This window comes from Thunnus thynnus, chromosome 14 (assembly GCF_963924715.1).
Source record: "Thunnus thynnus chromosome 14, fThuThy2.1, whole genome shotgun sequence".
In the NCBI taxonomy this organism is placed as follows: domain Eukaryota; kingdom Metazoa; phylum Chordata; class Actinopteri; order Scombriformes; family Scombridae; genus Thunnus; species Thunnus thynnus.
This window is the reverse complement of record NC_089530.1, coordinates 14,842,612-14,863,325: the sequence shown is the minus strand read 5'-3', so window position 1 is coordinate 14,863,325 and position 20,714 is coordinate 14,842,612. Positions and strand designations below refer to the sequence as shown.

The 20,714-nt window shown below is 41.1% G+C and overlaps 2 protein-coding genes across 2 annotated transcripts; one reads left to right on the top strand and one right to left on the bottom strand.

Annotated features, from left to right (window-relative positions):
• Positions 1 to 2,539: 2,539 nt before the first annotated feature.
• On the bottom strand, positions 2,540 to 14,157 carry nkx2.3 (NK2 homeobox 3). The gene is made up of 3 exons (XM_067610088.1): positions 13,591 to 14,157; positions 5,305 to 12,315; positions 2,540 to 4,094 (listed from the first exon to the last, which is right to left on the bottom strand). The coding sequence occupies exons 2-3, from the start codon at positions 5,687 to 5,689 to the stop codon at positions 3,451 to 3,453; spliced, it is 1,029 nt and encodes a 342-aa protein (XP_067466189.1). The 5' UTR covers positions 5,690 to 12,315; positions 13,591 to 14,157; the 3' UTR covers positions 2,540 to 3,450.
• A 143-nt stretch (positions 14,158 to 14,300) lies between these two features.
• got1 (glutamic-oxaloacetic transaminase 1, soluble) lies at positions 14,301 to 20,679 on the top strand. Its single transcript, XM_067610087.1, has 9 exons — positions 14,301 to 14,526; positions 16,281 to 16,462; positions 16,574 to 16,697; positions 17,024 to 17,136; positions 17,212 to 17,316; positions 17,472 to 17,622; positions 18,584 to 18,749; positions 18,844 to 18,986; positions 19,369 to 20,679. Exons 1-9 carry the CDS (start codon positions 14,418 to 14,420, stop codon positions 19,506 to 19,508), a joined length of 1,233 nt encoding a protein of 410 aa, XP_067466188.1. The 5' UTR covers positions 14,301 to 14,417; the 3' UTR covers positions 19,509 to 20,679.
• The last annotated feature ends 35 nt before the right edge of the window (positions 20,680 to 20,714 follow it).

Genomic DNA, 20,714 nt, shown 5'->3' with positions numbered 1-20,714 from the left:
TTAACCATTGATTGGCTGTTTCTCTGTCTGGTACCTCCTTCGTACCGCCCAGCTCCATGTCGGTCTCTGTGCCCTGCGCTCTAATTGAGGACGAGGAAGGCTGATTTTGCAGTTGAACTTCTTTAACTTAGGGGGTGTGATTTTTTTAATCCACTTATGAGAGTAAAAAACGTTAATAGCGTTCTGCAGAGCCTGTTCAAGTATGTGCGCACGAGGAGAGGACTGTAAATACAGTAGACCTTATTGGCAAAATCAAAATGTAACATTTATATTAGACAATAGTCAGAGACTCAGAGTGGATGTTGTCAACCGTTCCTGCAAAATGTAGCTCATATGTAATATGTTACATGACTTACATGTAAATTGCAGTAAGAAAACCTGATGCGTAAAGTTCCCTAGGCGTGCGTAAAACGTGGCTAAATGCAAGCTTTCACTTGTGAATTGTGGTTTTAAATCCTTCCACATTGCTGCAGAACAAGAACGTAAAAAGGAGTTATGACTCATTTTTTTTTAACTCCCACTTCAGTTAATAAACTTGTTTCATCTCATCTTTGCAAAAATCAAACCTTTTATTCTTCATAATTGGGCATTTTAGCATTTTATCCACAAAATTGGTCATTTTTAGTTGTCACATTGTGAAGTGTTTACTGAGGGAGCCTCAGAGTTTTGATTCCATGATGCCAATAACCCATAATACTTGTTTATAAGATTCATGACAGAAAAGTCACCGAACTGAGATTGTCATTAGATGTTTGATCCGTTTGAAGGTTGCTGCTGAAACAGGTGAGTAGCGCCGCCGTGTGGTGATGATAAGTGATTTCCAAAGTTACAGGGGGTGCGTAAAAAGAAAAGATGCATGGCAACTCCCCCCCCCCACGCCTCTTCCTCTCTCTCTCGCGCACACACATTACACAATCAGCAGGCCTATTGAGAAGACGTGATGACAGATGCAGTGATCTGCCTCCTCTGTTATTTTGTTTTCTTCCTCTGACTAAACAGAGAAATCTCTCTCTGTTTGCCGCAGTGCGCAATTCAGCTCACGGGTGTCAAAACATGTCTGGATGGGAAACATTGAAGCAAACTTACATGTGTTCAAACCACGAAATGTCATCACCATAATAAAAAAATGTAACGTTTGAATTCAGCAAAACCATGAGAGGTTTTTCTTGCTAATATAAAATAGTGTTGATTATCATTTCTGAATGCAGCGTATCCTTCACTCACACACTCACTCATAGCTATAAGCACCTTTATGCTTTATAATCCGCATCCAAATACACTCATAATTTCAATCTCCCTTTCCTTTGCTTGCTATTTTCCTCTGGATTAGTGGACTATATTCAACATGCATGTTTCTTATCTAAAACTGGATACTCTGCAATTACTGAAAATAATTTCTGTGTGTAGAAAATAATTTCTGTCTGTATTTCTTCTCTACATGATCATGGTTTGGATCATGCGGAAAAACGCACAAACGCTAGAAAAATATGTTTAAATCTTGTGGTGCATGTGATGCATCAAGTGGCTTTCACAGTAAGGTTTATTTATATAGAGCAAAACTACAACTTTATCTCAGAGCTTATTTTTTTTAGTGTACCACATCCACACCCTTAATCATTGGGCCATTCCAAACTGATTTTAAATTCTCCCAGAAGGTTATAGTCCTGACAAACACCTAATGACTAAGCCTTAATTTACTCCTGCTTCTCCACGCACTTTTCCCTCTCTATATTTGGGCCCTGGTTCTTTTGTGAGCTGCTTAGTGGTTGCCATTGGAGACTTTGTTTTGGGAAACTCCACGCCTCGCTCTGCGATGAGCCGAGCTGCTATCTTTGGAAGCAGGAGATAGCGATCGCAGCGCCTGTCAGGGCAGCCGTGGCCAGGCCGCGTCCTCAGGCATCGCCGCCCTGTCGCCAGCTCTATTTACACTAGTGACTCTGCAGCACTTAGGACTGACACCAGGTATGTCCTACCGGCAGTGCAGTAGCCAGGGGAAGTGGCCAGTGAGGCTATCAGAGGAGACAAACACTCTGTTTACGTTGTCATTCATCTCCTTTACATCTTAGTGTCTGCGTATTCGACCATGCCTGGGAGGTGATGGTGTTTGTTTAACACTGTTACTAATTAATGGCGTGTGTGTGTGAATGAAAAAAAAGAGTAATTATTCTAGATTTATTGTCAATTCTTGCCAAACACATGGTGATGATTAATATTAGTATTATATAAGTAGCTTATCTTGTTTTAACTGGAGAACGATATATTTCAGCGTCAGGCATTAACAAAGATAAAATAAATCCAACCATATTTATTATCCAAAGCTTTGTGAGTGTATGTGCTCTGTGGGTCTTGAGGATGCGGCTGTCTGGTTAATGTCCATCTCTGAATCCTGACCGGACATTAGCTCGCCTCTACATTCTCACTGTTTCTGGTTCTTGTCTCAGACCAAGGTCTGCGACAAGCTTTCTCACAGGAAAAGAAAACGTTTGCCTGGCTTTAGAAACGACCTAAAGCTACGTATGCTTGAAAAATAAACCCAAGGCAATATTTATTTATTTATTTGAATTTCCAAATCCATATTCATATAATCTAAATGTTAAAACGTAATAACGCATCGGGAACGTCGCATTGGCATAAAGAAATGCATCATCACATATTTATATTCTGTGCTTTTTTTTCTCTATATGTTTTATTTATATATATTTTATATATCTTAATAAGCCTGTTATTAATAAAAGTGAATGAAAAAATCTGGCACACGCGCACACACACAAACACAATCACATACACGCACACACATACACACCAAAGGACAACATAAAAAAAAAATTGTGCCATTATGTTTGTTGTATAATGTTAATTATCATCGTCATTTCATTATGCGCATAAAAAACAGTCCTGGTAAACAAGCGTCCGTTTTAATCAGGTAATATACCACTCCATGTCACGCACTTTGTTTCATAGAAAAGGCTACTGGCCAAACACAAGTCAGTCTGCATGTTAAAAAATGAAAAACAACATAATACTTTATAAAACTGCATGAGGAAGGCGATTGAATGGGTCCACTTGGATCAATAATTACTCTAATTCTGTAGGCTATTGATAAAAGCATGTGTGTGTTTTTATGGAAATGTTAATACATTACTTTTTGATCCTCAATATGCCAAATTACGCACAGTCTTATCGGAAACATTCAGTCCAACAATCAAATATCCAACAGCGGTTTTAATACGTTTTATAAACATTGAGGCTCAGAGAGGAAAAAAAAAAAAATCTGTATATGGTTTGTATCTCAGTCAACTGTAGCGGGTTAGAGTTTCCTTGAAGGCCCGCCTGGAAGCCATGTATTTTCTTTAGAGTTTTAAAATGTGCTTTCATTGCATTAGTTGACTTGAGTCCATTCAGCTATCCCAGAGAGGTCTCCTCTAGCTGTGATTGTGCGTAAAAACTGCGCTACCATGCCCGGATGCCCTGCAGAGTTCCTTGACAGGGTGTGACCACTGGTCCTTGGTGAGCCTGGCTTTGCGTCTGTGCTCCAAGATTCCCCAAATTCATGTTCATCAACGCATTTGCAGTGGTGTTACTGGGCGGCAGAGCAGGTAGACTAGAATAAGTACAAGAGTAAGTGTTGGTATACACCGAGTTGTTGTAGCTGTAGGCCGGATAGCCATTGTAGCTGTACGGGTTTGGAGCTCCGACTGTGTAAGAGGTGTTATAGTTTTGGGATCCAGTCAGACAAGGCCTCCCGTCCCGGACCAGCACCGGCACAGCCACCCTCCTGGGCGGCGGAGGTGGATGGTGGTGGTGATGGTGATGGCCTGCCATCTCCAGAGTCTTGTCCTGCCGCTGCCTCTTGCATTTGTACCTCCTGTTCTGGAACCAGATCTTGACCTGGGTGGAGGTGAGTTTCAGCGAGCTGGCCAGGTGCTCTCTCTCCGGGGCGGACAAGTAGCGCTGCTGCTTGAACCGCCGCTCCAGCTCGAACACCTGAGCCTGGGAGAAAAGGACGCGAGGTTTCCTCCTGGTCCTTTGCTGTTTATTAGCGGTCTTCTCCGAGTCTGCGTCCTCACACTCAGCCCGCAACGCACCGCAGCTCTCTGCATGGAGACGAGAGGGAAACATTTATAACTGCTAATTATGCATGATCCATTTTGGCAACATTTATCGCACAATCTACGATGTCCTTATCTACTAACACTGATATCTACATCAGATTATTTATTTCAGTCTGTGTCGTCTTAAAAGTTTGAGGGAAAACATTTTTTCTTTAGCAAATAATTTTGTGGCAGTTCTTTAAAAATTGAAAATTGTCCTGCATATGATTTAGATGTTTTTTTTCATAGTATTGACCTTTAATTTAATTTAATCATTCTTCAAACATTACCAGAAAAAATGAAAGTGCACTAGATAAGAAATTATCACGCCAGCTTTTTAAAATAATAACTGAATATGTGAGTATATACATCCAGATGTGTTTATGTGATTACAAAGTATATTTAATTGAAAGTGAATTCGGAAGAAATTTTGATGAAATAGTTGTCAATAAGTGTAAGAAGGCTACATGCTTCACACTGAGATTTCTCTGACGATTAAATTCAGGGTAAATATGGGAAATTGTAAGACAAGTATTAAAAATACGTTTAGTTTTAGTAGTTTAGAATATAATTTGGTTTAGTGACTTTAGCGGATTTTTAAAAGGAGATAAATCAGTACAGGTGTAAACAAGACTTAAATGCCTGCAAACTTTATGAACAGTAATTGAAATAGTTGGCGGTAAATGTATAGCCTGGAATTACACTTTGGTGTAATTTCATCAAATGTGCAAGGTGTGGCACTCCTTATGTGTGTGTATATATATATATAGAAATATATTTTAATCTAAATTTTAGTGGTAGTATCATTCCAGAGCAAAAATGAAGCCAAAACGTATACATGTATTTATTTTATCCATAGAAAACAAAAAAAAAATCCCACCATTGAGGAATTGAGGACCTATAGTTCTATATTCTTATGTTATACAGTCTGTGCAGTTAATGATAATTTTATCGTAATTCATACATGAATCAACACGTGCTATATCGTATCTTCTCATATTTTTTCTCCAGAAATGTCGATTAAAGTTTGTTTGGAAAATTTGCCGTCCATTTCCGCGAAACTGTCAGATTTTTCAGTGTTTAATGCGAGTATCATCTATAATCTGGGTCTCTGCTATTTTTTATACAGCTATCAATAATAAATACAGCTACCATCATCACCATCCTCACTGACTTCTGAACGAACACCTTTATTATTAGACTGTGTACTCACTGGTGTCCTCCTGCTCGGTCTCCAGCCGGAGGTCTGCAGAGTGGTTCTGCGCCGGGTTGCTGAACATCTCCACCGGCAGACCAGACTCCGCCAGTCGGTCATGTACAGTCAGCGCGTTGAGGTACGACATCCTCTCCTCGTTCTCCGAGAGGCCGGAGCTGATGGGACTTGGGCTGTCCCTGCCGGCCAGCATGCAGGAAGGCGGTGAATGGGAGCGAAACGATTTGTTTGGGAAAGGTCCCGGTTGTGAGAGCGCACCAGAGAGACCGAAGCAGGAGATCAACTGGAGCTGGTGTTGCTGAGATTGCTGCTGCAGCTCTAACTTCAGAATGTCCTTCACAGAAAAAGGCGTGGTGGAAGAAGTTATGACCGGACTTGGAAGCATTATTACCACCAACAGCGAGGTGACAGACAGTAAATGGTCAACAGGCCCAAAACTGGACCAGTTTGTCTTCGCCGCGCGCGTAAAAGAAATAAATACCCCGTGCGTAAGCGTGAAGAATGGTCGCGCACTGCTTGTTTTTCATGCAGATCGAGAGGGACTGGCTTTCTTTCAGCTGTGACATCCCTCTCCTTTGGCTGTGTGTTTACGGCTGGAGGGCAGAGAGAGAGAGAGAGAGAAAGAAAGAGAGAGAGCGAGCGAGAGGTCGATCCTGTTTGGTTGGCTGAATTCAGTTATCTAGAGAAAGAGCTGGGTCAGCCAAGATGCTGTCCTCTCCCTTTCAGTGACGTCCTGAAGCGGGGGAGGGATTGACAGAGCTCGCTCTCTCTCTCTCTCTCTCTCTCTCTCTCTCCCTCTCTCTCTCTCCCTCTCTCTCTCTCTGTGTCAGGAAGACCTATAGACCTAATTTATGAAATAATATCAACACCATCAACTTTTCTAAGACTGTTAAATGTGATAAAGATAAAGATTTGATCACACGAAATGTTGTTTTCCCAAAAGAAAACAACACCACCAAAAATGAAAATAGCACACGTGCCTTTTAATCTATATGATAAGAAAGTATAGCCTATATAGCATAAGCCTTAATATGGTTGGGCATCTAAGTAATTGGTTGAGTTTATCTAAACTTGAAAACCACTTATTATCTGTTGGATGGTCCCACGGCACCACAGCTCTTCCCATCATCACTACGGTGGTTTTTCAGATTAGGCATATCTTCGTTTCCTGTCTCGGCAATACATGGATAAGATAATATGCCGCGACTGTGGGAAATGAGATAAAATTGGCAACCAAAAGAGGCATGAAGTATATATTTTAGGACCATGTCGTGTATTTATGTCTCCTTATTTTGAGAAAGTTGTTAGAGTTTTTTTTTTTTTTTTTTAATTATTTCAAAAAATATAGCCATGATACTTTCCCTTGAAATTACGCCAGTATCTCCGAAAAAAAACCCAACCTTGGATAAAATATTAAGACAGCTTGCTCAATGCAAAATATCTGTATCATATACGGTAATTAATGGGATACAGAAAAAGTCTTTTGAATCATTTGAGAGATTGAGTGTCGCCACAAAATAGTTTAATTCGATAAACTGCTGCAATAATAGTAATAATAATAACAATTATTATAATAATGTCACCTGCTTCAAAAAGATACGTTATGTTTAGTTTAGACAGAAAATGCCCTTAACGTTTGGCTCAAGTACGACTTGTTTGCAGATTCACAGTATTCCCAACAGGTTTGGTCATATTTAAGAGATACTTAACAAAAGAAAAATGTCTTAAATTTCTGCTTAATTTTACCTGAGTGTCAGAGGGCAAATATCCTGAAACGGGACACCTCTCTACCGGTCGCCTATCAGTGGCCAAGTGCAGGCGCCAGGCTCCGAAGGCCCATTGCTCCTAAACTGTGTGGAAAGAAAAGGAGGTACGCCGACATAATCTCATCCGCTCACCATCAACAAGGCGCTGTTTAGATTAGGGCAGCGTCTTCCCCTCTTCTAAAGATCCATGTCTTTAAAACGGGCCATTTAAGTGGAGTGGAAAAGCACAGAAAGGAATTAGGTCTGCGGAGAAAATAGGCATGAGTGTATACAAGGATTTAACATTTCCAAATGTAGCCCCGTAAAAATAAAAGGAGATTTTGGATGGTCATTTGAGTTTGCGCCCTGCTGGGATACTGCTGAAAACATCTTACATTACAGTCCTCCTTAGAATTTACTTCTAAGGACAACCACTGGTTATTTTTGGGGCTGTTGAGTGTGATTTTGCGCGTGTTAGGTGGAATTTATTGAAGGACTTTACTGGAATGTATTGACTCATAAATGCCCCCCAAAAGCAGTACACCGAGCCAGTGTATTTCCCAAATATTTACTCTGTCCTGTTTATTGAGTGCAATTATTCAAAGAGACAACCAAACAATGTACGTTATATAATGGCAAAACAGAAACAAAGAAGAAGAAAAGAAAATAAAGAAATTTAGATTAGTATGTGTTTAACTGCAAAGTGTTATTACAGTCTTTAAAGGTCACTAGCGGCCGTATTCATGAGAATTCAAAACGTCATGGGCCAGAGACTCCGGTTACGCACTAACGGCCTAATTAGCCATAACCCCAAAACACGCACGCGCGCTCATATGGCTGGCTCGACTCCTTAACTGACCATCATCATCAGTGGTCCTCGCGTGCCACCGCCAGCCCAAAAAGTGGCCAAGCAGAGAACCGTGTTTACGGAGCGGAAGAGTCTGTTTCCTGCCTGTAACAAAACCCAGACTCCCCGAGAGTGTCAAGGAGCTGCTCGGTGATGAATGCGACTCTCCAATACATCATCTTAATTTCAGAATCATCTCGATAAGCTGGGTAAGGTCAGACCTACGGAGAGGTCAGCACGGATAGTCTGCAGAACACAGAACAAGATAAATACAAGAAGTTTAATTTGTTGGATATTGATACTATCCACATATTCACGTTTCAATCATCCTCTTAATTCACTCTCTGGTGAGTTCTTTAAAACTGGTGGCTTGCCAGGCAGTGCTGAACAAGTTTCTTCTTGTTCTCCCTCTTCTCTCCATATCTCTGGCAGGCAAACCTGTTGAAGCAGTGTCTTCTGCAGTGCAGAGTGGCAGGTGTATATTCATATCAGAGGTTTGCAAACCCAGAAAAACCAATCCACTTTGGGGATGTAGGCTTGAATGTTCTCTAAAGACAGCAGATCCCTGAACACAGTATGGAAGTTTGATGACCTGGTAATGACTGTAATTATCTTTCCCCTGTGGTCTGCATGTAAACCCGAGAGGCGAGTGGTATCTGATGGTTTTACCGCAGTGGTAAACTCTGCGTAAAGAAAGCATCAACACCTCACAGTGTCTGTGGGTGCACTGTACAGGCCTCATGCATGTGTGTGTATTGAAAGAAAGGATGTCTGTTATTATGACTTGACAGAGCTTTGTAGAGGAGCACTTAACATCTTTCTACAAAGGAGCTGGTTGTTTACAGGTGTTACTATAACAGCCTAGATGTGTGATGAGGAACTGAAGTATGACTGTCCATTTGTCTTAGCCAATAACAACACTAGATTGTGGCATCAGGATTAGGAAAATAGATTAGCTTAAGTGTGTCCGCATGATTTGTTTTCCATGTTGTGTGCGAGTCCAAGATTGGGTGTGATAGCTTTTCTCCGGCATGTTGCAATGTGGAAGTGATGAGGGGAAAATTAGACCTTGAAAATATAGAGAAGAGAGCAGAATTATACGCAGACTGTATGCATGCCTCATGTGGCTCATAATGTGCTTTCCTTTTCCCCTTTTATTTCATGGTCATCAGTAATAATGGCAAAGGACCAAACTGTTGTGTTGTCACTAATGGCTATGTTCTGGGTCCCGGAAGGTGAGTCTTATCAGCAGCCCATGTGATGGTGTCAGTAGCCAGGACCTAGACTGTGCTATTGTACCCCTGCCTGGGCCCGAGTGACGGATGACAGCGCCTTCTCACTGGAGGAAATGAGGAGGCCAGAGGCGAGCCTGGGGCCAGATTTTTAGCAAAACCCTGTTCTCTCCCGCTCACCTTTGGCTCTGAAAGTGCCAAATATTCCACTAAGTGATAGGTAACTTGTATGGTGCAGCAGTTCCTCAGGGCTCACCAGGTTAGAAAAAGATATCCAAGTTAGGTAGTTTGTTTGAAACACTGTGAGCGTTTGAGAAACCCCTGATCTGTGTATCAGCATGGGCCATGAGGGCCATGAGAGGAGGAAGTGAGGTCAGGTCCGTCTGGGTCCCCTGCCCTTTGCCCTCGCTTGGGTCTCATAAATTAGCCTGCTGTAATTCTCTTTCAGACAGCCTTGCCCCAGCAGGTGTGTGTTTGTATATATAAGTGCTAAAAGAGGGATGTAAGGGCTGTGATGTCTGTGATCTACGGTGTTGGGAATGTAGTTTGGGAGGAAACATGCAACCTAAATATGCTTATCCTCTCCGCTGCCACACAGGCCATGTAGATAAAGACGCTGCAGGGAAAACAGATTCTCACTGAATAGGATGCGTGGGCCTTTAGTACTCTCATTAGCTGCTTGTATGCTGTCGTACTTGGCCAGTGCTGGGTAAAATCATTTTAAAAATATCAAGAGGTTGGATCAAGTTCAGCTTGCTACTGGAGGGATGTTCTCTTGCTTGCTCACGGCTGTAATGGCTCTCCTGGGAGAGACAATGTTGCTGTGAAATAAAAGCATGCATGTATCCTGGCTTCATGAGGTAAACATCCTTGTGAGAAAATGCTGCCGTCTCTATAGCAACCAGAGTGGTATCTTTATCACAGTGACAGCTTGTTTTGGCAAAGCTCTGACTCCCTACATATAAAGTTCAATTTTTGTAAATAATTACTATTAGAAATACCAAGCAATATTGTTCCAGTGTGCTTTATCTCCGCTAATACGCATTACCAAGTTCAAGCTGCATGCTATCATAACGAACAAGGAGACTGTCCTTCAACTGAAGGACTTTGGTTCAAGCTCCAGTGTTTGCAGGCATCCGCCCTCCTGAATCCCTGGTTTGTAGCTGACCCTGAACTCTGACCTCTCTGTAGATGGCAGGGTGCAAAAAGTTAATATCCCTATTAGCATTGATCAAATATTACATCATTACACATCCCAGTACATGCAGTCAGGGTTCTTGTGACCTCTCTCTCTTTTTTTCTTCATAGCAGTTCGCTTTAACTATTTATGCAGACAAAAATGAGCAGTGAGGGTGAAAATTCAGTCATGAGTCTTCCACTTCCTGTCTTTGTTTCTTAGCATGCATATTTGTGTAAAGCTGAGGTCTGGAGAGGCTGAGCTGGCCAAAAGACAACATCAATCAATTAGAATAGCATACTGTAGACCTTGTGTTTGAGGTTCCACCCATTTCAGCCTTGCAGGGTAAAGGCCAGATCAGAGCGAAGCCGTGAGTGACAAGCATATTAGCAGACTTTATAGATATTACAATACTTGCCAAAAGTCAAATCTTGGATCAAATATATGGACAGTATCCATTTATACATAAAATACATTAAAATTTTGTACTTTTATTTAGAAACAAGCGATATAAATTTAAAGGATTAGTTCAACATTTTAGGAATTACAATTATTTGCCATTATTTAGGTGAGATGACTGATACCAACCTTCTCATCTAACTGCTGGCAAAAAGAAAACAGCTGTATTTCCTAAAATGTTTCCCAAAACTACTCTAAGTTAATTTAATTTTGTGTGAGTAGCATGTATGACTTTGTATGTATGTATGTATGTATTAACACACTAGTTTAACTGTGGAAACAATGTGGTTGCCAGTGTGGGATTCCTGTATTTGCACTTCAAAAATATAGATAGCCAAGGGTGTGTTAGCGATGGGATGTCTGAGAATTTGCATTTTCCAGAGTAATTATTGTATTATCTGAAAAATTAAATTTGAATTTCATTTGAATACACTAATCCAAGCAGCTTCTGTTCAATCAAACGGTTTTCTTTGATCGTAGAGGTATTAATAGTTGGATCCGGTATTCTTGGTCCTTTGTCGGGTGCACAATGTGAGCGTGTTTGCATGCACAATATCTTATGATCATTACTGTAAGAAAAAAAAAAACAAAACACAGATTGTCACAATATCAAACGGAGCACACAAAGGCGCACATACACAAACTTGCGCAGACCTACACACAAACACACTTGTTGGAATGTAGTCAGGCACACAGAGCACTGATGTCTGTTACTGCATGCATGCTCCATCAGTCATTGGACTACACAGGGAGCAACAGGGAGGTCCTGCGCTCCGTGTTGTTGCTGTGTCTAGTCCCTTGTTAGAGAATTGATGACACTGTCTTTGGAAAACAAACAAGGCGGGGAGCTAAAAAGGTGGTCACTCACCACAGCTCCCTGACCCAGAGACACAGAGGCCATCGCTACATGTGTGCAACGCTGCAACGTCCCCCTTGGAATGTGCTGCAGTATATGTGCACACACACTCCTGTTTGTGTTTCTGTGATACCGCCGCTGGAATGTGTCTGTCTTGTGCCTGAATGTGTGCCTTTGTGTGTTTTAGTGTCAGCGTACCACAGGAGCAGTGATAACCTGCATGCAAAATGAAAACACTGTGATAAAAGAAACCTTGTTGGCACTACTCTTTTTTTGTCATATTTGCATTACACAGGTAGATGCCAAAATAAATGTTCCACATATCACTGTCAGGGAAATGCAGAGACATTGCCTGTGAATGTTTGGCTGACTAACGCATTGATCTGGATGTGACACACTCTCCCTATGGGCACTGTCTTGCCAGCGGCTACTCCTGTCACTCCTTGCTCTGACTCACACTTCACATCACAGCCCACACCGTGGCCCCGGGGCCTCCCTAGTACGTACACACCAAACCCTGCCCTGGGCCCCCAAGCCTTGTTCTGGGAGCTCAAATCCCATAATTGCAGGGCTGACAGTGATAGCTAACATACGAGACACCCTCACCTGGTCGGAAAGAATGAAAACATCTACTGTCAAAGTGAAGCGAGGAGATGACTGGGGGTGGTACCAGGTATGGGGAAAGTGAGTAACATCTGGGACGAAACAGAAGGGGAAAAGAATAACTCAATGTTCTGTGATAGCTATCAGGAATAACTGAACCACTTTCTAGTAAAGTATAATTTATGAGGGGTTTATAGGGCGTAACTGATGATTTAATGTTGATAACTTATTGTAATGGTTTTTGGATGATTTATAACCTATGATTAAGTAAGAAAACTTTGGGGCTGCCAGGTTGTGAAGAACACCTTACTTGCTTTGTCTTTTCAGGTTGCTCTGTAATTTATCAGGAAGATAACAGTGACTTGTTAGACCACTTACCTTCTGGAAAAGAGCTGCAAATCAGTTCACTTGTTTTACTTGTCAATATTTACAACTCCAGATTTACCAGCCAGATTTATATTTTTGCAGCCTAAACCCAAAAGTTATCCTTATTAATAGTTAATATTATAAGACAGTTCTCTTACACATTAATTCATGCATTTACTTATTTTACATTATAACATGTAGAACTGCAGATTTAGCCATACAGATTTCCTGCAACCTCAAATGTGTCCTTACAAATACTGTATTACTGAGCAAAATAGCATTAATTAATGGTTCAGTAACCATTAATAAAGCCATTAGTTGCAAATTATAAACTCCTATAAAGCATGCCTTATCAGAAAGTGATACTGGCTTAATGTGTTAAGCGTCATCAGTGAGTTTAACTACACAAACTAGGTTGGACCATATAATAGCCCCTCTATCGACAGTAACATTAAGAGCAAGCAAAGACTTATGAATTATGACTTTTTTCTATAAAGCATTAATAATAATTTATTAACCATTAATAAACCAATCAGTGATACAGGAGAATAACTATGAAGAACTTTTACTTACATTTACAAAAGTATGGAAGTGTCGGCAGCAAAATGTTCTTTAAAGTATCAAAGTGCTTGCTATGCAGACCTGCCTCGTTCAGAGAATTCTATTATTTTGTTATTGTTATATTATATTAGAGGATTATTATTATTACTGAAGCATAAACATGTGAGCACCATTTTAATGCTGTAGCTGGTAGATGTGAGGCTAATTTTAGCTATTTTACAGTATAAATGGTTCCAGAGTTCAATGTATAACTATGCATCACATTTTTCGGATCATATATTTTGTGTGTAAAATCCCAATCTAACTTTTAACTACAGTATGGCTTCTACTAAGTTATGCTTTATTTGAACATGGGACTGGCTCAATGTATTCCATTATTACTGAGATTAACTAGGTTGGACAATCCAGCAACTTCATTTGTACCAGACAGACAGTCCTACCTCTAGTGTGGCTGAAAAACTTTCCAACAAAGTGAAGCTCCTGGTAGAGGGGAGCAGGCTTGGAGTGGCTTTCATTTATCATCCACTTCAGCTCCTGCAGACAGCTGCGGGGAGAGCACAGAGGAGCCGGCGTGTTTACACCATAGCTCAGCCGAGGCCCTCAGGACAGAACAGATGAAGATCCCTGCACACACTCATTTACACAGCCTTACATGCACTTACTCAGTGTCGAGCCTGAGCGTAATAGCTGTCTATTCAGTTAGAGTTCAAATTGACATTTATGATGGGATGTATGGCCTCCCATCTGAAACAGTGCTTGCACTGATGAGGATTAAGCAACGTGAGACTGAGCTATTGCCTGTGAGCCATTTGCCCTTTATATGAGTTATTTTTATCTATAAATAGAAGACAAAACACTGTGCAGAGCAAATCCCACCACCAGTGGATATGATCAGTGGCTAGTAAAGGGATCCTAATATAATCTTTTACTGGGTTGTGGCACCATCTTGTGGCTAAATCCTGTATTGCAGTGCAATTATGAACCACCCCCTTACATCAACGCCAGACATTTGTTGTGACATTTGTCAGTTATCCTGCAGAGGTATTCATTGGTCAACACCCTCTATGCCTGTGTTTTCCTGAACTTTAACCTAACCGGGATCACTGCCGGGATTGGCTTGGCACACACAGCTACATTTCTATTGGTAAATCCGCTCACGCCTCCTCTACATTCCCCAAATCCAAGTTGAAGGTGAAAGTCCTCTTTCCTCCCGTTAACTGTCCCGTTAACTGCTTGTCGCTCGTTGTCGCTACAAACTGCTGCAACTATGTCGGTGTTTGCTGAAGTTCCCCAAGCAGCTCCTGTGGCTGTCTTTAAGCTGACCCAGGATTTCAATAACGACGAATTTCCCAAGAAGGTGAACCTCGGTGTGGGAGGTAAGTTTTGAAGTCTGAACGTCATTTAACTCCGCGTTAGCCATGGTAACGGTATCCCAGAGCAACCAGTCAATCTGAGTGCTAGCTACCAGAGCTAGCTTGAAGATTTTAGCTGCAGCCGGTGTTACGACGAATTCCGAGACCCTTACTATTATGTGACCTTATTAGGAATTTAACCTATTTTATAATTAACATGTTATTATGATGGTGGTCACATAGCAGATGCTAAATATGGTGATTTCATAGTATGCAGATAGGGACACAAATTTTGATAGCCGTTAACCCAAAATTGTGACCCCATAATATTCAGAGAGGGTAATAAATTTTGATGTCTGTTAACATATATATTTTTTAAAACACATAGTATATAGATGCGGTCAAAAAATCGGTAACTGGCAGCAGAAACATATGGCCAATAGTGAGCGTCACAGAATCTGACGGGTTACAGATTTCGTTGTAACACCTGTAACATAGACAGAAGCATTATTTACTATGGAAATAGACTACCAGGGTATCAAAATGTCTTGTTTGGTGTAACGTTACAGTCGTTCATTTATTGTTTACTTTCTGAATAATCTGGAGATTGTGAAGATGACGTTTAATATATTTAGAAATGATAGAACCTCACTATCTGCAGAGGTCATACACAGTAGTAACTGGTCGATTTCTCTGACCATGTTATTTGCTGACATGTCATTCCACACTACTGATTGCAGCTTTGTTGATAATATATCATTGTTATGCAACAGTGTACCACTGCCAGTGGAACAATATCTGCCCCTGTCATCTTTGGTTTCGTCTTTCTCTCTCACTTGCTGCAACTCTGCATAATAACCTCTCACTCTGAGGACAAGGGAGATGATTGGATTACTTCACCCTCTTGTTACAAGAACAAGCCATTCTTAGGAGTTTAAATATGCAAGCAAATGGTACATTTTAGTCCTCAGTACAACAGTTTTCAGTGGTAATCTTATTAAAAGTAGTAATCCTTGCTGCTTACATTGCAAAGGACCAGTGTGAGAAAGATTGCTCGGCTCTGCTGTGGCAGGACGAGGCTACCTGAGTCCCATGATTAGTACTCGACTGAGGCCTCATAATCCCCTTCTCTCTGCAAGATACACAGCGCCGCAGATGGCCATCAGATACTGAGCAGCTGGCAAATGTAGGCCACACAATGTCTACTGCTACATCTGTTAAATTTCACATGAACTTGAGATTGATGATTTGTTTTGTAGAGGATCTGTAGCTTTCAAGCCCATGGAAGAAATAGAAATACTCACGTTGGATTATATTTAGCCTGGGGCATGGTAGTGAGTTGGAAAGCAAAGTTGATTGTCTCTGCTCTGAGGGTGAAAGGGCTTTTGTATACTTTAGTCCTTATCAGGAACACACAACATATGAAAGTACATGTCTGTTACATTATCTTTGAAGTGATACTTTGAGGGTTGGTTTTGCATTCCTGTGATTTTACCAAGGTCCTCGTGCATCCAGCTTCTTAAAATGAGAAAAAAAGTCATGAATAGTTATTTCGATGTGAATATTGATATTATCATAAATATTACACATGTACCTGACTATGTGCCTCTAAGGCCATTTTTTAAATGATCATTGGTTTATAAACTCCACCTACTTTGCTAATGTGGCTACTGGCTTAAAACGGATACTTGATGATATCAAAAATCAACAGCCAGTTACCTTCACTTTTCTTTTAACACTTTTGTATAATATTTGTTTTCTTAAATTGTCCTGATCAGCCTACCGGACAGATGAAGGCCAACCATGGGTTTTACCAGTGGTGAAAAAGGTGGAAAAGATCATTGTGCACGATGACAGGCTGAACCATGAGTACCTGCCCATCCTGGGCCTGCCTGATTTCAGATCATCGGCCTCCAAGATCGCACTGGGAGACGACAGCCCTGCCATCCAGGAGAACAGGGTGTGTACGGATAACAGAAGAACTGGGTTGGTGCAGTAGTGTAGTGCTATACTATGTTTCAGCTTTGATTTGTTTACATTTAGAATAACTTTCTGTCTCTGTCATTGTCAGGTGGGAGCCGTTCAGTGTCTAGGTGGCACAGGTGCTCTGAAGATGGGGGCAGAGTTCCTCAGACGTTTCTACAACGGAACCAACAACACCAAGACGCCTGTCTATGTGTCCGCACCTACCTGGGGTACACACACACACACAGACACACACACACACACACACACACACACACACACACACACACAAAGTTAAAATGAACATGCTGGTTAGAAATTGCCTCCTCATTTAAGGACTTTGATCTTTGGAACCTTTCCAGATAAGTCTTAAAGAGTTAGGGTGTCAGTAGAGTGTTCAGTTAATACATGTACTGTATGTGACTGTAACATCTTATCAGAAATATTCTTTTGTTATCTTTTGTTAGGATATGAGCAGTAATAAAGCAGTATTCACCTGTGTGTCCAGAGGAAATATAAACAATAAAATAAGCACGCTGGTATCTGTTTGTTCCAGAAAATCACAATGCTGTATTTGCCAATGCGGGCTTTGAGGATGTCCGTCCATACAAGTACTGGGATGCACAGAAGAGGGGCCTTGATTTGGCTGGTTTCCTTGGTGACTTGGAGGTAAGCAGTGTGCGATACAGACTCTAGTTAATTGTAAACGACTTAATTTACAATACCGCTTCTTCTTTCCCCCAGAGTTGTCCGGAGCACTCCATCTTTGTCCTGCATGCCTGTGCCCATAATCCAACTGGCACAGACCCCACACAGGAGCAATGGAAGAAGATTGCTGAAGTTATGATGGTACTGTAAACATACATTCACACAGAGACACGATGTCTGTACTTTTGTTTCAACCACAAGAAAGAGGCGTCAGTTTAAACAGGGACATGTTTTGCATACTTAATGTTTATCGCAGTGTGGTGATTGTTTGATCTTTTTATCCTGTTCTTTGCCAGAGGAGGAAGCTGTTTGTGTTCTTTGACTCGGCTTATCAGGGATTCGCCTCAGGCAGTCTGGAGAAAGATGCCTGGGCGGTCCGCTACTTTGTCTCCATGGGCTTTGAGATGTTCTGTGCTCAGTCGTTCTCCAAGAACTTTGGCCTCTACAGTGAGTGACCCCTGGGTACACTAACGCACTCACTTACATGGATCGTAGTACCAGACCGATAAATAATAATAGGCTGGGCAAATATTACCAGCCAATATCCAGTTGCTGTGCAAGAGAGTGACTAATTGTCCAGAGTAAAATTCATTTTTTATACTAATCGCAGTGACAAAATGCTTTATATGGCCACATTTGAACATTAAGTAAAGGATAAGCATCATCCTTAGAGTCTTGTTAAGTGCAGTGAAAAGCTCACAAGCTAGCGATTAATTATTTAAATGGTTGAGCTTGGATTGCAGTGCAACTACAATATATATTTAGCAAAGCAAGTTTCAACCAGATGCACATGTTCTTGCTGAATAGGTGAAAGGAAATCAGAATCTGGTTTACTTGGATATTTGAAAACATGATTAACTGTATGCTCAATATAGCATATTGTTGAAACTGTGCTACCATGAAAAAATAAAAACAGGCTTGTAATTCACTCACAAACTTACGTTCAGCAAGCTGCAGATTCTCAACAGGAGACAGCGGTTTGTTCTACACATGCAAACTTGTGCCATCCGTGGGGAAGAAAAGTAATAGTATCAGCGAAAAAGAGAAGTATCGGGAGTGCTGCTGGTGTCCCTCGAACCACTGGTGCTCATGGAGGGGAATAATATTCAAAAAGAGCGGAAGAATTATGACCAAAAAAATGGCATAAAAAATCCAGGTCCAGGCACTCAAAGTAGGTTTGAAAAATAAAAGGCCTTTATTTCAGTGGGTTAGAGTCATTAAAAACAAACCAACGCGTCTCGGCTTGCGCCTTCTTCAGGGTGTTTCAAACCTGCCTTGAGTGTCTGGACCTAATGGTAGCAGCAGTTTAGACCTGCAGTCGATGCAGATATGTCAATTATGCCACCTGCAGGAAAAAGAGCAACAGCGGCAATATCGTTTCACATGTGACATGTGTTTGTCCCATCAGATGAGCGTGTGGGCAACCTGACCGTTGTGGCTCGTGATGCAGACAACCTGAAGCGAATTCTGTCCCAGATGGAGAAGATTGTCAGGACGACCTGGTCCAACCCACCGTCACAGGGAGCTCGCATTGTCGCCGTCACCCTTAACTCACCTGAACTCTTTGCTGAATGGTCAGCATTCAAAGCACTATGTAAAGTGTGTCAGTCATCGAAATAATGTATTTTCTAATGTAGAGTCACTCTTCTTCTTTTTCTTTGACTTCAGGAAGGCAAACGTGAAGACCATGGCTGACAGGGTCTTGTTGATGAGGGCTCAGCTGAAAGCTAAGCTGCAGGCTCAGGGGACACCGGGGACCTGGGACCACATCACAGAGCAGATTGGCATGTTCAGCTTCACAGGCCTCAACAGTAAGTGCACAGACCATGCACAGAAAGCACACATATACTGTGGACATAATTACCACACACACACACACACACAGAAATGATTATATTTAGCACCATAAGTTGCTACAGTTACACAAAAATTCATGACTTAACTGTATCTCTTGGGGGGGAAAATATTCTGGTGTCTGTAAACATTGTTTGACTTCTCATGGAAGTTAAAATGTTTTCAGAAACTTACAAATGTGCTATAATGTCATGACTCAAATATACACATCCTAGACTAAACACATAAAGATGTAGCAACCAATCCTGGATGTATCTAGTTACTGCAGGAATTTAAACATTTGTTCATAATATTACACATACTGATTAATTAAACCCGATTCTGTTTTATTTATTGCAGCCAAACAAGTGGAATATATGGTGAAGGAGAAACACATCTACTTAATGGCCAGTGGTCGTATCAACATGTGCGGTTTGACCACCAAGAACATCGACTACGTGGCCGAGTCCATTCATGAGGCTGTCACTAAGGTCCAGTAGAAGACTGCACTATATCCACAGTTCCTCCCGCCCAGCCCTGAGCCACCCTGATCCCAGGGACAGTGTTTGTATCCAACAGAGTTTCTGGGGCAAACACTCTTAAGCCCCCTGGCCCCATTTCCCCTGCTTTGAGTGTTTGTGCTAAGCTAGGCTAAACACATTCTGGACCTGTTTCTCTAATGAACGCACAAGACTAGTGTAGATATTCATCTTCTCACCTAACCACCATAAGACAGCAAATTCATTTCCCAAAATATGGGAATTATTCCCTTAAGTAATTGTTTATAATTTGTCTCTGTTTTTTCTGTGTTGGTCTCTTACTTGTAGTGTGTACTTAAGAGTATGACATCACTTATTTTTTAAATGTCATGTATTATTAGTTTGCTGTTGTGTGTCATTACTCGGACCTTTGAGAGGGTTAAGTATGTCTGTGACTGTGTTACAATTACCTCAGCAGTGCTGACTCTGTGATCCTCCACTGTTATTATTCATCCATTCCAAGTGTTGATGACACATTTCCAGTTTTAATTAGCCTGCAGTAATTAGCATGTTATGATTAACAGTTTTAAGAACACTTGAAAAATAGAACTTGCATTTACCATGACCAAATTCATTGTATGTAGCTTTATTTAGTGTACACTGTCGTATTAAAGGGTGAAGAACCACCTCTATCATGAATTAAGTAGTAGTATTACATCATTTTCTTGATGCAATGTAAAACAGAGTGTTCTCAGGAAGATATTTTTAACTTGAACTATGTAATTTATTAATGATAATGTCTTCTGCCCATGGGGGTTATATTAATTACCTCACTTTTAATCTCTATTTGTGGACTGTTTTTCATTCTGTGAGCACAAACGCTGCTCAACTGTTCTCACAGCTTCCATGACTCAAGAGCAACCTCAGTGTTTTCTGCTGCCAGACTAATGTTCTGGTACTTCTGGTTCTGTCCGGCACCTGCCAAGTTAATGTTGAGTTTGCACAGTGATTGTCTGTTCGAAGCACTTGCGCACTATTATGCAAGACACTCATGTCAGTGGCACAAACACACTAATGATCAACCAGTTGGCTATCATATCACTGCTCACAGCAATAAAGCAGTCTTACTGTGTTGCAAATGAATGCAAGCCGATGAGATGAATGAACTACTCTAATAAATGACTATAAATAGTATGTTTGTACAGTTGTCATTCATGCTGGAGTTGA

Bases quoted from the DNA above. Each gene is read 5' to 3' on its own strand.
- nkx2.3 (XM_067610088.1), bottom strand. From the start codon at position 5,689: ATGCTTCCAAGTCCGGTCATAACTTCTTCCACCACGCCTTTTTCTGTG. The intron at 4,095-5,304 runs GTGAGTACACAG...GTCTCCATGCAG, and splicing joins GACCGAGCAGGAGGACACCA to AGAGCTGCGGTGCGTTGCGG.
- got1 (XM_067610087.1), top strand. From the start codon at position 14,418: ATGTCGGTGTTTGCTGAAGTTCCCCAAGCAGCTCCTGTGGCTGTCTTT. The intron at 16,698-17,023 runs GTACACACACAC...TGTTTGTTCCAG, and splicing joins TGTGTCCGCACCTACCTGGG to AAAATCACAATGCTGTATTT. The intron at 17,623-18,583 runs GTGAGTGACCCC...TTGTCCCATCAG, and splicing joins CAAGAACTTTGGCCTCTACA to ATGAGCGTGTGGGCAACCTG.